The 17,541-nt window shown below is 42.3% G+C and overlaps 1 protein-coding gene across 4 annotated transcripts in view; it reads left to right on the top strand.

Annotated features, from left to right (window-relative positions):
- SNX27 (sorting nexin 27) overlaps window positions 1–16,382 on the top strand; it is an 85,312-nt gene extending 68,930 nt beyond the window's left edge. For 3 of the 4 annotated variants that reach the window (XM_033415647.2, XM_004285216.4, XM_033415648.2), the window contains 5 exons: window positions 1,936–2,025; window positions 10,338–10,487; window positions 10,817–10,945; window positions 11,328–11,387; window positions 12,517–16,382. In XM_033415647.2, coding sequence (XP_033271538.1) covers window positions 1,936–2,025; window positions 10,338–10,487; window positions 10,817–10,945; window positions 11,328–11,387; window positions 12,517–12,564 — 477 coding nt within the window. In that variant the 3' untranslated portion in view covers window positions 12,565–16,382. The remainder of the gene's footprint in view (window positions 1–1,935; window positions 2,026–10,337; window positions 10,488–10,816; window positions 10,946–11,327; window positions 11,388–12,516) is intronic. The other variant, XM_033415646.2, reaches the window with a different exon arrangement.
- The last annotated feature ends 1,159 nt before the right edge of the window (window positions 16,383–17,541 follow it).

Here is a 17,541-nt window from a genome sequence, read left to right as displayed (position 1 = left end):
AGAAATGAGTGAGGAGAGAACATTTTTACTGCCCCATGTGAAAATAGGTCACTTAGAGCTGCTGGAGTAGATGTTCACTCTGGGTAGATGACCCACCTCTGCCCTGGGGAAACATTCATCAACATTTAAGTGCTATTACTAGTCAGACACAGTTCTAGGTATTGGGGAAACTGAATAGATAAACCAGTATTCATTTGTTTGTTTTCCCTCTTTACTTCTCTCCCAGCTTTTCAGTAACTGATTTAAATTTGACCTGGAGCAGCTGAGTCTTTTGGCGATAAACAACAGAATGTTCAGGTTCTTCAGGACATTGGTGGCAGTTCTTGTTGAGCATCGCCTCTGTGAATATGATCCTCTCTAAGTGAATCCTTGCTTATACGGCTAGGGCTGGGGAGACACTGGCATAATCTTTCCATTAGGCAGTCCCAGGCAGGATATTAATTAAGAAGGATATTAAATTCCTTCTTAGAGGAATTTAACAGCTAAATGATGCTAATATAAATGATAGTAATAGTAACTATTTATATATATTTATATATACTTTACAAAACTATTAACATCTTTTATCTCATTTTGTTGTCCACCTACAAGATGAATGTTATTCCTGTTTTACAGACTGAGAGGGTTTAAGTGACTTACTCAAGTGCATATTGGTAGGTGACAGCTAGAATTTGAACTAGTCTCTTTACTTCAGTCCTGAATTCATTCTGTTATGCAAATATTTTCCCTTAAAAGACTATGGGGAATGATTTCTGCCTTAAGGAAATCAGCAGTTTTCTGATAAAGATTTAAGTGGGCCCCTGCCTGGTGTCTGTGTAGAGTTGTCCTTTCAGTAACTCACTGAGGTTAGATCCTGAATGCCCTAGACAAATGGTTCTATTTGTTCTTTTTCTTTTTTTTCTCCCAAAGATCAGTTTTCCCTTCCATTAGATTTTTTACGTTTTTCTTGGAGTGGAGGAGGAGTAGAGTAAGGTTGGAAAGGGGGTGTATGTTTCATATGGCTGAACCAGGAATAGTTTAGAATTAGCATATTAGAATATTATATCTGGGTACCTTCATGCCTGTATCAAGTCCTCTCTGAAAGTTTTTCGGTTCATGGTCTCAGATTTATCACTTCCTCTCTTCCAGTTGTTACCACCCTAGATTAAGGTCTTGTTTCATTTCATGCTTAAAGTACCACAACATCGTTGATCTCCCTTGTTTCATTCTCTCCTTGGCTTAAATCATTTGGGCAGTCATATACAGATCAATCTTTCTTAAAAAACAACAGTAACAACAGTTTTTTTGTTATTTATTTTAGCTCTCTACTCTCCTTAAGTCTAAATTCCTGTGCCTGCTCTTTAGGATCCTTCATACCCTATTAACCTACCCATTCAGAATTATTTTTCATTGTCCCCTAACATGTACCCTTTATTCAAATCAGGCAAGTCTGTCTCCTGAATGTATTTAAGGTCAAACCCATTCCTGTTTCCTGACTTTAGCTTGTAGTTTCTTCTATTCAACCTCTCCTTTGAGGTCCAACTGAGACTTCCTTGATAACTATGGTTAGCAATAAGCTCTCCTGTTCTGGCTGCATGTATCACTTACTATTTATGTCACACATTTTTTGCTACTTCACTATTATCTTTAATACAGTATTGTATACTATCTTGCAGTGTTCTGTAATTCTTTCTCATGTATAAATTAACCAGAATTTAAATCTCTTAACAGGAGAAACCAGATCCCTCACGTGCCTAGAACAATCCTTGAGCACATACCAGACACTCATTAAATACTACTTATTCCAGTAAATATACCCATGTGGCAGAGTTTACTGGTGATAACAGATGGATAAGAGTTATTGTGAAAATGAATCTATGTCTCTTTATTTTTATCAAGAATGTACTTGATACTAATTTTTACATTTCTTTCTTCCCTGCCTTGTTTTGGTGACAGGCTGTTGATGATGTGAAAAAAGGTTACATCAAAGCAGAGGAAAAATCCTACCAATTACAGAAGCTGTATGAACAAAGGAAAATGGTCATGGTAGGTTTATGTCCCCATAATCTCTTTATAAAATGCCCCTTTTTATCTCTTTTTTTAATGTAATTTAATTTTATATTGGAGTATAGTTGATTTACAAAGTTGTGTTAGTTTCAGATATACAACAAAGTGACTCAGTTATACATATATCCATTCTTTTTCAGATTCTTTTCCCATATAGGTTATTACAGAATATTGAGTAGAGTTCCCTGTGCTATACAGTACGTCCTTGTTGATTATCTATTTATCCCTATTTTACATATAGTAAAATATAGAGTGTATATGTTAATGTGTATATGTTAATCCCAAACCTCCTACTTTAATACATATAGTGTGTATATGTTAATCCCAACCTCCTAATTTATCCCTACCCCGCACCGTTCCCCTTTGGTAACCATTAGTTTGTTTTCGAAGTCTGTGAGTCAGTTTCTGTTTTGTATATACATTCATTTGTATTATTTTTTAGATTTCACATATGAGTGATATCATATGGTGTTTGTCTTTCGCCTCCTGACTTCCTTCATTTAGTATGATAATCTCTAGGTCCATCCATGTTGCTGCAAATGGCATTATTTCATTCTTTTTTATGGCTGAGTAATATTCCATTGTATATATGTACCACATCTTCTTTATCCATTCCTCTGTTGATGGACATTTAGTTGTTTCCATGTCTTGGCTATTGTGAATAGTGCTGCAGTAAACATTGGGGTGCATGTATCTTTCCGAATTTTGGGTTTCTCCAGATACATGCCCAGGAGTGGGATTGCTGTATCATATGGTAGTTCTATTTTTAGTTTTCTTTGGTTTTTTGTTTTTTTTACTTTTTTATTGACAGAATTTATAGCAGTTTCATATTACAGAAAAAACTAAGGAGATAGTACAGAGTTCCTATCTTAATATGGTACACTTGTTATATATTAACTAAAGTCCAACAATTATTAATTTCCTTAGGTTTTTTTTTTACATCTTTATTGGAATATAATTGCTTTACAATGTTGTGTAACAAAGTGAATCAGCTATGTGTATACATATATACATATATCCCCATATCCCCTCCTTGTTGAGCCTCCCTCCTACCCTCCCTATCCCACCCCTCTAGGTTGTCACAAAGCATTGAGCTGATCTCCTGTGCTCTGCAGCAGCTTCCCACTAGCCATCCTTTTTACATTTAGTAGTGTATATATGTCAGTGCTACTCTCTTACTTCGTCCCAGCTTCCTCTTCCCTCCTCAAGTCCGTTCTTTATGTTTGCGTCTTTATTCCTGCCTTGCCACTAGGTTCATCAGTACCGTTTTTTTAGATTCCATATATGTGCGTTAGCATACAGTATTTGTTTTTCTTTTTCTGACTTCACTCTGTATGACAGACTCTAGGTCCATCCACCTCATTACAAATAACTCAATTTTGTTCCTTTTTATGGCTGAGTAATATTCCATTGTATACATGTGCCACATCTTCTTTATCCATTCGTCTGTCGATGGACATTTAGGTTGCTTCCATGTCCTGGCTATTGTAAATAGAGCTGCATGAACATTGTGGTACATGTCTCTTTTTGAATTATGGCTTTCTCAGGGTATATGCCAAGGAGTGGGATTGCTGGGTCATATGGTAGCTCTATTTTTAGTTTTTTAAGGAACCTTCATACTGTTCTCCATAGTGGCTATACTAATTTACATTCCCACCAACAGTGCAGGAGGGTTCCCTTTTCTCCATACCCTCTCCAGTATTTATTGTTTTATAGATTTTATTTTTCAGTATTTTTAATGAAGTATAGTTGATTTACAATGTTGTGTTAATTCCTGCTGCACAGCAAAGTGATTCAGCTATATATATATGTGTGTATATATATATATATATATATATATATATACACACACACACACACACACATATACACATACTTCATTTTAATATTCTTTTTCATTATGGTTTATCATAGGATATTGAATATTGTTCTCTGTGCTGTACAGTAGGACCTTGTTGTTCATCCATTCTGTATATAAAAGCTTACATCTGCTAACACCAACCTTCCACTCCATTTTTCCTTCAACCTCCTCCCCCTTGGCAACCACCAGTCTGGTCTCTGTGTCTGTGTTTCTGTTTCGTAGATAGGTTCATTTGTGTCATAATTTAGATTCCACATATAAGTGATATTATATGGTATTTGTCTTTCTCCTTCTGACTTCATTTAGTATGATAATCTCTAGTTGCATCCATGTTGCTGCAAATGGCATTATTTTGTTCTTTTTTATAGCACTGAGTAGTATTCTATTGTATATATGTAACACATCTTTATCCATTCATCTGTTGGTGGACATTTAGGTTGTTTCTATGTGTTGGCTATTGTGAATAGTGCTGCTATGAACATAGGGGTGCATTTTTTTAAATAAATTTATTTATTTTATTTATTTTCATTTTTGGCTGTGTTGGGTCTCTGTTGCTGTGTGCGGCCTTTCTCTTGTTGTGATGAGTAGGGGCTACTCTTCATTGAGGTGCGCGGGCTTCTCATTGCAGTGGCTTCTCTTGTTGCCGAGCACAGGCTCTAGGGGCACGGGCTTTAGTAGTTGTGGCACTCCAGCTCAGTAGTTGTGGCTCGCGGGCTCTAGAGCACAGGCTCAGAAGCTGTGACGCACGGGCTTAGTTGTTCCGCTGCATGTGGGATCTTCCCAGACCAGGGCTCTAACCCATGTCCCCTGCATTGGCAGGTGGATTCTTAACCACTGCACCACCAGGGAAGCCCGCATATATCTTTTTGAATTACGGTTTTGTATAGATATATGCCCAGGAGTGGGGTTGCTGAGTCATATGGCAGTTCTATTTTTAGTTTTATGAGGAACCGCCATACTGTTTTCCACAGTGGCTGCATCAGCTTACATTTCCACCAACAGTGTAAGCATGTTACATGCACCACAACTACTGAGCTGGTGTGCCACAACTACTGAAGCCTGTGCGCCTAGAACCTGTACTCGGCAACAAGAGAAGCCACCACAATGAGAAACCCGCGCACTGCAACGAACACCCAACGCAGCCAAAAATAAATAAATAATTTTATTTATTTATTTTTTAAATTAATTAATTGTATTGGAATAAGAATGGAAACAAGTTAGCCACTGAACTTAAGCCCATAGTCTTATATCTAGGTGGAATAGTTATTTTATCACTCATGTAACAAAAAGGGAACCATCCACCAATGTTCTGCATACCAACAGGCTGAAATAGACAACACAAAAATCTTTTAAATAGAATTAAGTTTTGGGACTTCCCTGGTGGTCCAGTGGTTAAGACTCCACGCTCCCAATGCAGGGGGCCTGGGTTCAATCCCTGGTCAGGGAACTAGATCCCACATGCCACAGCTACGAGCCTCAACTAAAAAGATCCCGCACACGGCAACGAAGATCCCGCATGCTGCGGGGCAGCCAAATAAATAAATAAATATTTGAAAATAAATAAAAATGTTTTTTAAAAAATAGAATAAAGTCTTGGCAGAATTTTGGTAAAGGGAATTTTGCTATGTGGGAGACAGGATTTTAAAACTCAACTTCCACCTCTTCTTTAAGATAATGGTATTGTCTTCTATATATTAATGCATGATTCTGACCAACACATCTGCATCTTCTACGAAAAGGGCTATCCACCTCTGCAATAGTTCTTTGCCTTTGTCAAAGCCAGCAGAATCAAAGTAATTTCATAAGGCCTTCTGAATATGGAATACAGATTGTTTCTTTGCACATATAGCACTCTAAACACACTAGCTTCCATTTATACATTTAACAAAAAATATTTGTTGAGCACCAAGTGTGTGCCAGGCACAGTGCAAAGTGCTAGAGAAATAAATAGGTTTGGGTTGTTCTGTGGCAAAATATAGAAAATCTGAGTTTAACAAGCATAGTAATCTATTATGAAATTATTTTTTAGACTCAAGTTTGTATCTTGTAATCCTCAGTTAAGAACACAAGTGCATTTAGTACATTGATAGGTTTCCCCGTGGGTCATCTGAACTGAGTATAAAATATGCTTCTCTTGAAAACCTAGTGCCAGTGTACAAGTGTGTACCGGTCCCATAATACTGCAGTCCTATTTTAAAGACCTCCCCCCTGACAAAAGTTTGGGTTTTATTCAGGTATCAGTGTTCAAAGACATTAGCCTAGTCAATGGTCAATACATTGAAACTACCACCTCAGATGGACCCTTCAGAGCCCGTAGGTCTTGATACCATTATAACAACTTAGCACAGTTGATAGGCCTGAGATTAGGCCGTATCACTACGATTAGTTGCCAGATCACTGTGAGACCTTCAGCAATTCACAAACTTGTCACTTTCAGTTTCTTTTCTGTAAATTGGGGATGTTCAGGTTGTTAGCTCTCAAGTAGAATCTTGACAAAATATTCCAAAGTTAACAGATAAATAAGCTTTGTGTAAGTTCCCTTGCTCTCCGAATACAGAGGACAGCTCATACCTTTGCCATAGTTTGTAATACCCAGTGTGATCAAAATGTTTTTGTTTTTTACCGGTTTGCAAAGTTAGATTGAATCTCAGATTAGGATGGTTGAGAATATAGTGTACATAAGACTTGTTTTTTCTTTTTTCTCTCTCTCTCTTTTTTTTAAGTCTTTAATATTTATTTATCTTATTTTTGGCTGCGTTGGGTCTTCGTTGCTGCACGTGGGCTTTCTCTAGTTGCAGCGAGCGGGGGCTACTCTTCGTTGCGGTGCACGGGCTTCTCATTACAGTGGCTTCTCTTGTTGCGGAGCACGGGTTCTGGGCGCGCAGGCTTCAGTAGTTGTGGCTCGCGGGCTCCGTAGTTGTAGCTTGCAGGCTCTAGAGTGCAGGCTCAGTAGCTGTTGCACACAGGCTTAGTTGCTCTGTGGCATGTGGGATCTTCCCGGACCAGAGCTTGAACCCGTGTCCCCTGCATTGGCAGGCGGATTCATAACAACTGCACCACCAGGGAAGTCCCTCTCTCTTTTTTTTCAACTCTCACACAAGCAGTGAACATGTGTAACTTATATCTTGCCATTGTTGAACTGACAAATAAGAAGTTTCTGGGTTTGGGGTTCCCTGGTGGCGCAGTGGTTAAGAATCCGCCTGCCGATGCAGGGGACGTGGGTTCGAGCCCTGGTCCAGGAAGATCCCACATGCCGCGGAGCAAATAAGCCTGTGCGCCACAACTACTGAAGCTGCACGCCTAGAGCCCGTGCTCCACAACAAGAGAAGCCACTGCAATGAGAAGCCCGCGCACTGCAACGAAGAGTAGCCTCCACTCGCCGCAAATAGAGAAAGCCTGCATGCAGCAACGAAGACCCAACACAGCCATAGATAAATAAATAAAATAAATAAACTTATTAAAAAAGAAAAAAAGTTTCTGGGTTTGTGTTTGTCAACATAATTTTTAATGATTTCACAAAAGGCAGTATTATGTGGAAGTCAGTGTTTCTCAAAGTGTAGTTGCCAGCCCAGTTACATGGGAATCACTTGTCAAGCCTGCTCAAAATGCAGATTTCTGGAGCCCACCTCACATTTACTAAACCAGAACCTCTACGGGTATGACCTAGAAATATTTGTGAAGATTTTTACAGAAGCACCCTAGTGAGTCTGCAGCTTTAGGTGCTTGAGAAACACTACCCTTGGAATTTGGGAGAGTTGGCTTCCAAGTTTCCTCTCAGGCCTTTATTTCAATTTTAGATCTGGTTTGACCCTTGGCAGGTTGTTTGGGAGAACAGAGAGTTCTCCAGAATGGACCTCCATCCCTCACCTAAAGTGTTTTGCTCTGTTAAGTACTGTCTCTGCTTTAATAACCGTCCTGTTTCAGTATTTACCTATCTTGCTGAACATTGAACATTTATAAAATGTCCCATGCCATACCTGTCCTCTTCTCTTGCCTGATGTGCACCATCATCTAAGCGGTATACAAGTCAAGGAGGGTAATTTGGGATACATATTTAGCTACTCAGAATTTAATATGAAAGGAGAATAGACAGGATAATTTTTTGTTTGAAGTACATAGCTACACCCTTATGTAAACATGTTTGAAAACAAAAATTAACTTTCCTTTGGAAATTTGGATGTATGTAAAATTTTAAATATTTCTTCTCTATGTTTTCTGCAAATCGAGGAATGTAGAGATTGCCCACTTAAAACTGAGAAATACTACCTGACCTGATAATCTCGGGAAAACCTTAAATTTCCCCAATGACACCTTACCTTAATGGAGCCTTTAAAATTTTTTTTTAAAGCTGTCATGTATTGAATACCTAATTATGTTCTAAGTACTATGCTAGATACTTTTCAAGGTCACAAATAACTGTATGGTATAGATGCTATTATTATTTCCCTTTTTTTTAAAAAATTTATTTTATTTATTTATTTATTTTTTTGCGGTACGCGGGCCTCTCACTGTTGTGGCCTCTCCCATTGCGGGGCACGGGCTCTGGACGCGCAGGCTCAGCGGCCATGCCTCACGGGCCCAGCCGCTCCGCAGCACGTGGGATCCTCCCGGACCGGGGCACGAACTCGCGTCCCCTGCATTGGCAGGCGGACTGTCAACCACTGCGCCACCAAGGAAGCCCTATTATTTCCCTTTTTATGGAAGAGGAAACAAAGGCTCCTAGGATTTAATAATTTGCTAGAGTTCAAATAACTTGCCCAAGGTTACAGAGTTAGGAAGTTATGGGTCCAGGATTCAAGCCTGGGGCGTTCTGGGCCCAGGCTCTTGATCACTACTCTGTGCTGTTTGCTGCTTGTTATAACCCCAGAAGAGTTCTCTCCTATCATCCACTGCCTGTCATATTTACCAAAGTATAGATAGTAGCCAGCGATTTATTTTTGTTCATAGTGCCAGTAGAAGGCCTAAGCAGTTTATCACTGGTTCAGGATGGGTGATGGTCAAGGGGGATGGATGGGGTAATGGAGGGAGACAGAGAAGAAAAATGATGCAAATGAAGTATTTTGGCACTTCTGTATTGACCCTGTCCCTGTGTTCTTGCTACCCCTTTATAAGTTTTCACCTTTAAAGTTGCTATTATTTTACCCAAGCAGAAGTAAATACAAAGTAGGGAAGGGAGCCTGTGGTGTAATTTTTTTTCCCCCTGGGCCCTTAGGTCTTCCCGGAAAGTCCCTGGTGGCAGTAGAGACAGTCTTAGGTGCCATTCCTTGGTACCAGAGCCATAGGTTGCCTAGGGTCCTTCTTGTGCCTGTCTCTTCTTTTCTCTTGGTGAGGCGGAAGGCAGCTCTCCAGTGTATTCTAACCTCCGTACCCATCTAGGTGAAATCAACTAGGGTGCTAGGCCTTTGTCTTCTCTCTAACTCTCTGCGCACATCACCACTATGCCTTGTTCTTCCTGTGTGGCATGCAGATGGGGGTGTCACACAGACTTGAGACTATTTGCTTGTTTCCCCGGCAATCACTGAGGAAACCAGGTCAGAGTCCCTGCATCTTCTTTTTTCCTTATCATCTTTCCCTATTTCTCTTCTCTCCTTCCCATTCATTATCTTTTACTCTCTCCCCTCTCAACTCAACATAGTGAGTTAAGTAAGAGAGAGGCCAGCCTTAACTGTAGAGGAGAAGGGACAAAGAGTTCAGAGGCCTCTCTGGGTCAGTCTTGGCGCATTGTACCTGTGAGGGTCACGTATGTCACTTGTTCTGGGTCTAGATGCTTTTTAAGGAGACATATATGCGGGAGACCCAGGGGCAGTGGGGCTAAATGGGACTAGTTGGTAATAGAGAAAGGATCAGAGGCCTAGAAATTAAACCTGGCTTCTAATCCTGGTTGTGCCACTTACTATTACCTGTGACATTAAGCAAGTCTCATTATTATTCTGAGTTTCTGTAAAATGACTAACTTTTAAAGTTTCCTTCAGCTTAAACTTTTTATGAATATGAGATTTGGGATAGCTTAATCCTCATCACTGAGATCATTCTAACTTTTGATTGGAGAAGAGATGAGAAACATTAGCTCTCTTACCTTAATTATAAGGATAGATTTGATTCCATCCCTTAGGTACAGTGAAAATAGAGGGCTGGACTAAATGGCATTGTGAGTTCCCTCTAGTCCTAGGGCTCTTGGTTGCGGTATCTCTTCTGGCTTCATTTATATATATAAGTAGAGAAAGAGAGCAGGGTTGGAAGTATGGAGTTGGAAGTTAGAAGGATAGTGGATCATCTAGGAGCCCTGTCCCAGCTTGGCAATGGACGTGAGACCAGAGGCAAGGTCTCCAGGTTGCGAGGTTTCTCTCGGTTCTTTTGTGTGCCATCGCAGCAGCTCCTGATGACGGTGTAGTTCCATAGTAACACTGTTTCTCTTTCCTTTTTTCTCTAGTACCTCAACATGCTAAGGACTTGTGAGGGCTACAATGAAATCATCTTCCCCCACTGTGCCTGCGACTCCAGGAGAAAGGGGCATGTTATCACAGCCATCAGCATCACGCACTTTAAACTGCATGCCTGCACTGAAGAAGGACAGCTGGAGGTGAGAGTTCATTTAGCATGTAGCTGGGAAGTCAGGGGGCGTGGTCCAGGAACACCGGGAATACTTTGATACTCACTTGCTATGTTTTAATTCCTCCTTGTGGGGGAAATGATATCAAGACTGTTTTGACTGGGGTAAATAGGCTCTGGATCTACACTGCTCCTCACCTTCACTGGCTGCTTACACTGACTTTTATTCTTCTGTCACAGTCTTTTCCCTGAAATGATGTAGACATCTCTACTGATTTCTTTTCTGCTGTCTGGTTCAGAACCATCTTACCTAAGCTCCCCAGCATTCTCAAACTTATGCTCTTGTTCTCGGTTGTTTAGAACCAGGTAATAGCATTTGAATGGGATGAGATGCAACGATGGGATACAGATGAAGAAGGAATGGCCTTCTGTTTTGAATATGCTCGAGGAGAGAAGAAGCCTCGATGGGTTAAAATCTTCACACCATATGTGAGTGGTAGTTGGGGAAGCATGCACGGGGAAAGTAGATTGGGCTTAAAGTTCTCCTTAAGCTAAATGCGTAAATGGAGAGAGCTGTAGAGTGTTGTTTTGAGATCTGAATCTGTTTGAATCCTAGAGCCCCAGGTTCTTCCTGACTTTCCTTTAGGCCTGAGTAGGATTGGCAATTTCATATCCCACTTGACTCACAGTTAACCACTAGAAGGAGCCAGAGAATAGCAGATGAGCCAGGCCTGGGTTTTATGGAGCTTGTTAAGGTTTTTCTCTAGGCTGAGCAAGTTTGGAAGGTGACTCTGGGCAGGAGTTCAAAGGCATGGTCCTTTGGTGCCTGGTCTTGAGAAGCCAGTGAGTGTTGCTCTGTTTTTTTTTTCAGTTCAATTACATGCATGAATGCTTCGAGAGGGTGTTCTGCGAGCTCAAGTGGAGAAAAGAGGTAATTCTAAACAATCTTGAATTGACCTTTTTATCTTTTTTTGTTTGTTTGTTTAAAATGTATAGTCCTGTGGCCAAATACCTGGGGCCCTCATCTCCATCTGTCTAGGAGTATTAGTTAGAGACTGGTTATCCCATGTGAGCCAGGATATTCTTCCAGAGAGGTTATTAGCCTTGGACGCTAAACGGACTATGCCAAAAAGCCCTTCTTCCATCGTCTAGAGATTGGCCATTGGCTACAGGCTATTCCATCTCTCATGACTTCATGCACCCTCCTCTGCTTGTTTTTTGTCAGTCGCCCTCCGTGTTCTTCCTGACCCAGAAGGGCAGCTGTCCTCAGTTTTAGCCATTCTGACTGGGTGAGACGTGAAAGAGTCTGTCTAGGCTAACCAGGAGTGCGTGTGCATGAGAAGGTTTTTGCTGCTGCTTTCCTGCTGTCTGTATATGCCAGTGCTGGAACAGAATTTAAAACATTCAGAATAATTAGCTACTTACTCTCAGAGAAGATGTTTCCAAGGTTCAGAGGGTAAAGTCAGGAATAAGAAAATTTATATTCTTGGTATAGTAGAAAGAACATTGGGCTCTGGGAATCAGATCTGGATTCTCTCCCAGCTTTTTTTCTCTCTGTGATCTTGGACAAATCAGCCTCCCTGGATCTCAGTCTTCTCATCTTTCCTCATCTGTGAGACAGGAAGGCTGAACCAGATAGTTAATATCCTAGGTCCCTTCCAACTCTAAAAGGCTATGATTCTTTTTTTTTTTTTTTTTTTTTTTTTTGCGGTACGCGGGCCTCTCACTGCTGCGGCCTCTCCCGTTGTGGAGCACAGGCTCCGGACGCGCAGGCCCAGCGACCATGGCTCACGGGCCCAGCCGCTCCGCGGCATGTGGGATCTTCACGGACCAGGGCACGAACCCGCATCCCCTGCATCGGCAGGCGGACTCTCAACCACTGTGCCACCAGGGAAGCCCAAGGCTATGATTCTTGATGGAAAGTTATATCAAGTGAAGAGGCCAATCAGATCAAGTCATCCATCCAGTCATACGTTTTCTGTGTGAGGGGTTGTCTCTAGATGGGAGGAGATGAGGACACCTAAGGCTTCCCAGTAACTCTTTTCTTTTTTTCCTTTCAGAACATTTTCCAGATGGCGAGGTCACAGCAGAGGGATGTGGCCACCTAGCCTTTCGTTACCCTCTTCCCTTCTCTTCACCCTCATCCTCTTATCCCTTTCGTCTCCCATGTCAGACAGAGTAACCATTAACACGAAAGAAGAGAAAAAGGAAAAAAGTCATTATATTCAAAAGCCCTAAACTAAATATTATTAATAATCCCTCTGAATTTCATATCTCTGGAATTGAGCTGGTAGAGAACAACAGATGGGTCAGCACCAGGAGTCAACTGAGTTAAGACAGGAAAAGAAATAAGCCCAACCGACTCGCCAAAGGTATCTTTGTCTTTTCAACTGGGCCTCATACCAACAGACTCTCCTTGTACTATATTTTTAGAACTGGAACTATGAACTCCATCCATTTGCACTGTTCAGGCATATATATGTATGTATGTAAAAATTATATATACACAAATTAGCTGCACGTATATACATATATATATTTCTTTTTAAATTTCATATTGATGGCAGTACCTTTTTTAGCTTGTGTTTTTACACACCTTTCACTAGAATTCATGACTTCTCTCTTGCTCTCTTTATTTTGAAACAAACTTTAAAAAGGAAAAAAAAAATTTACAGGGAAAAATACCTCTCCTCATGAAGGACTCGAAAAGTTTACAACCTGCTTGGGTTTTTCCCCCCTTTTTTGTATCGAATGAAGATTCTGGATCATGGGTTGCCATAGAGTCTGAGGAGCAAGGAGCATAGTTTCTTTATCTTCCAAGAGGCTGCTGGGGAGGAGAAAGAGGTGTGTTTCTCAAGGGCAGCAAGGCTGCAGATCTGCAGCGAGAGTCTAAAGACTTGGTGTGGTCTCTCTTGATTCCAAGACAACTTTCCTGGTCCATCTCAGTCTCTTCCACTCATGGCTTTTAGCCACATTCCACATCTTCTTGCTTCCCGAGGGCCCCCTGTATGGTTTCCCTCAACAGGCCTAGAATGATGGGGAGGGCGGGCTCAGGAGGTTGACGCCACAGACACCTGAAACACTTAGTGGTCATGATTTCCCATTTCCCTGCTCTTTCTGAAGCAGGGATGGTACTCGGGACCAGAGTTAAAGCTGATACCTTTAGGCACAAAGATTGGACTTAAGTAGGGGGAGGGAAAGAAGAAAGCCCCTATGAATATAAGCTTTTCCCTACTCCATTGCTGACCAATAACCACCCATAACTATTACATTCTCTGTGACTTCCTTAAACGCCCATGTTGGGGAAGGATCTGACAGCATCCCCAAGGCCTTGGGGAAACTTGGAAGGGTCGGTGGCCCATGCCGGGCAAACCATACCCCGTCCAAGCCAGCTGAGGACCCAGGAAGGAGCAGTAGTAATATGGTTGATTTGGGTTGGATCTCAGCTTTGAATTAAAAGGAACCTGAAGGAAAATCTTTTTGTCCCTCAGAGAGCTCCTCATCTGATCTTGCAGTTAGACCTTTTGAGACCTGAGAGCTACATGCCAGGATCTGGGGCCAGGGCTGACTGGGGTAGAGCAACATTCTCAACCCCCAGCCTCCAAAGGTACTGCATTGGGAGCTCTGATGCAGTCAGGCTCCGATGCACCTGAAACATTTTTGAGCCTTCTTTACTTTTTTCCTTCTCTACCTTCTAAGCAGAAACCTCCATAGGATGGCATCTTTTGCTTTGTCTAACTGGGAGGCAACCATAGTTGGTTGTAGTCGACTCCACTGAGCAGTGTTGGGGTGGTTTGAAGTTTCTGTTTTTGTAACTTGTTTTTGCAGATTGTTGTGAGGCCACTTTGCTTTCTCTCTCACTCTGTTGTCTTGGCAGGCGCTTGCCCCAGGGGGTGTGGGATCATATAGGACATCCTATCTTTCCTCACCTTCTCCAAACCCAGGTGGAATCACAGAGTGCAAAATATAAGAAAGCTGAATGTTTAAAATTGCAGGGCGTGATCCCTGATTTGGAAGCTTTGGCACAGAATTAACTTCTTCTGGCTTAAATGAATTTAATAATGAGCCAAGGGACCCTGGAAAGAAGGTATGTTGATTGCCCACTCCAAGATGCTGAAGAGGCTTTTGGCACCAGCTTCGTTCAAACTTTAAAAATAGCAGTTTGCCCCTATTCCTTCAGAGTGGGAGAGGAATGAACAAATCCGGGAGTCCGTGGGAAGCCCAGATGCTGACCTGTGATGTGAGAGTAGCGGGGATGCCTTTAGCGTGCATAGACGCTGCTCCTGTGTCGTTCTGACCTGGCACTCACTTGGTGCTTGGAGATTGGGTGAGGGCCCTGTAGGTAGTTAGCCTGTTTGGCCCCTGCTTGAGGCTGTACCACTAACAAAGCCCCAGCTACAGTGAGAAGGGGAAAGCAGGGAAGCCCTGGAGGACAGCGCCGCCTTCTCTCCCACCCACAGCAGCGTCCTGCAATGGAGGCAGAGGTCGCTGTGGCTGTACAGCTCCATCCAGTCAAGCTCTTCTTTGCACGAAGCAGTGTTAGTGTGATACCCTTTCCCCCTTGCTCTGCACTTCCTTTCTTGAATCCCTACCACCTTTCTCAGTCCAGGGTTCTGCCCAGGGAGTCTTCTGCTCAGTCTCTTTTTGCAGTTTGTCTCCGGGAAATAGAGAGGCTCCCCTTTCCCCCTACTTTGCCCCAGCAGAGCCAGCAGGATCTCTCTGATCTCTTGTTGTCCTCCCTTCCCAACGGAGAGTTTCTATCCATAAAAACTCAGAGTTTTTATGGATCAGGAGAAAATGCAGGCCCTGAGACACCTATCCCTGCAGAAAGGGTTCCCTTGGGCCATGCTTTGGGTTTTCTGCTCCTTATATTTTTATTTTACTCTCCATTTTTCTGCCCTCCCCTTGCCCTAGGTCTAAGCTCAGCACAGGCGAGTGCTCGGGGCAGCTCCTAGGCCTGGACAGCTCTCAGGGAGGAATTAGAGAAATGTTCAGCATCCCCGTGCCTGGCCCATCCAGTTTCATCCTTTAGTTACGCAGGCCAGTAGCTTCGGGTTATCCCCTCTTATATCTGCAAACCCAATGCTTGGAGCAGCAGCTCTAACAGGAGGTGATACCTCTCTCTTTCATTTCAGAATTTGCCAGCTTAGGGGCCTGGCTCTTGAAGGCAGTTTTCTTAAAGGGGACTGCATCCTGGGTGACCCGAAGTCTCCAGACCTAGAGGGACAACTGTGCCCTCCCTTCTCTGCTTCATGTTCTCTGGCTGGATTGATTCAGCGGTAGAAACCATTTGGTCTTTTGCACCCCAGCATACTGCTAGGTTCCTTCCAGAGTCACTGTGTCACATTAGCTTCCTTTTGGAGGGAGGGTGACGTGGTTAAATACTCAGATAGCAGAGGCAGTGGGTGCGCATCTTTAGTTCCCCATCTTCCGGTTTCACCTCCTGCCCTCCTCTTGCCCTAAACCTGAGCACATCATGCCAGGCCTCACTCATACAGGATGGTGTCAGCTCACTCCTCAGCAGTAATCTAGGGTGTGTGGGAAGCTTAAGGCTCTGGGGAAGAACAGAATCGAAGAGGGGATGATGTGGGTGGAGGCACTGGCCAACTAACTGCTAAACTTGGACACCAGTTTTATATCACATCCCCCTTTGTAAGCCAGTGAGCAGGGCTTCAGTTTTCCCCAGACCATGCACACTTTTAATTTATTTGAGAGAAACTCTAATTGTATTTTCACTGCAGTATCTTGTATTTTTTATTTGTGATTTAAGAAATGTGAAGAGAAAATACACAGACACATAATGGCTAACAGTGTTTCTTTCATTCCTTGTTCTAGAGCTAACCACTCTAAAATTGTTTGGTAATGTCACTTAGTGTAATTAATTGTAACATATTCTTTTAAATAAATTGATTTATTGATGAAACTATTCTTTGGTTTCCTAGACTTACAAATCCTTCGGGTTGTGTGGGAAGAGGTGAAGAAAGACGTTTGAGATTTGAGTTTGAATGATCAGTCTGAAAATGGGAAGGAACATCTGACTAGTTCTCCTGACCAACTAGCTAGTGAGGCGGTTGTTTGAGAGCAGGAGATGGGGAAGGGTGGGAAAAGGAGAAGCTGGGAGGCCCCTGGTCCAAAGTTCTATTTCCAGAAAATTCCTCCTTTGAAAATTCCTTCTTCCCCCTCAGCCCTCAGGGTTGGTTGTGCCAGCTTGCACAAACTCCACGTTAAGACTCACAGGACTTCTGTTCCTCAGCCTTATGCAGATAGAGCCTGGCAGAGCCCTTGGGACAGATCTTAGCACTGTCCGCCTGCCCCCAGCCACATGTATATACTTTTTCATTTTTCAAGTTACTTAGGAAACTTCTCTCTGGAATCTGAACTGAATGGTACCTATTACCCCTAACGAATGCCAGCTCAATACCGTGTCCTCTGGGTGATTATATTCTCCCCTCTGCCCACACTCCTGAGAATAAGCGTGGTCTTGCATGTTCTTTGCTTTTGCGGAGGAATCTCAGGTGTTGCAGCCTGAGTACTACTCTTAAGGATGCCTACCCTACTCTGTCTGTGTGTTAGTTTATGGGCTGAATCTATTCTGAAAAGCTCAGCATTTGTGTTAGGTCGGATATTTAAAATTATTTTTTATAAACCTTCCTGTTTTGTTTTTCTAATCCCTAGCCATGTGCTTTTGCTCCTTGATTGGAGACCATAAGAGCAAGGTGTAGTTTGACATTTGGTTTGGCAGTTCAGGGAGAGACATTGCTGTGGGTCTCTCACTGAGCCGTTAGCATTCAATAATTGAAATCTGGTAAATATTACTGTGCTAATGGGGAAAAAAATTTTTTTTTCTTTAACAAGGGAAGAATCCACAGAGAAGTAGAAAGTGGAACTCCAGAGTTAGAATTATAGAAGTTAAAGTCAAACATTTATTGAACATCTACTGTGTGCAGGGTATTGTGTTAGATACTGCAATAGATACAGAAGCGAAGTAAGAGACACTGTGCTAACTTGCAGCCTCTCAGAGGAATGACCATATGACCTAGCTGTGGAAGGGTTAAGTGCCGGAAGGACTAGAAAAGGAGGGGAGA

This window comes from Orcinus orca, chromosome 1 (genome assembly GCF_937001465.1).
Source record: "Orcinus orca chromosome 1, mOrcOrc1.1, whole genome shotgun sequence".
Lineage (NCBI taxonomy): Eukaryota > Metazoa > Chordata > Mammalia > Artiodactyla > Delphinidae > Orcinus > Orcinus orca.
The sequence above is the reverse complement of the archived record's forward strand: the minus strand, read 5'-3'. Positions and strand labels throughout refer to the sequence as shown.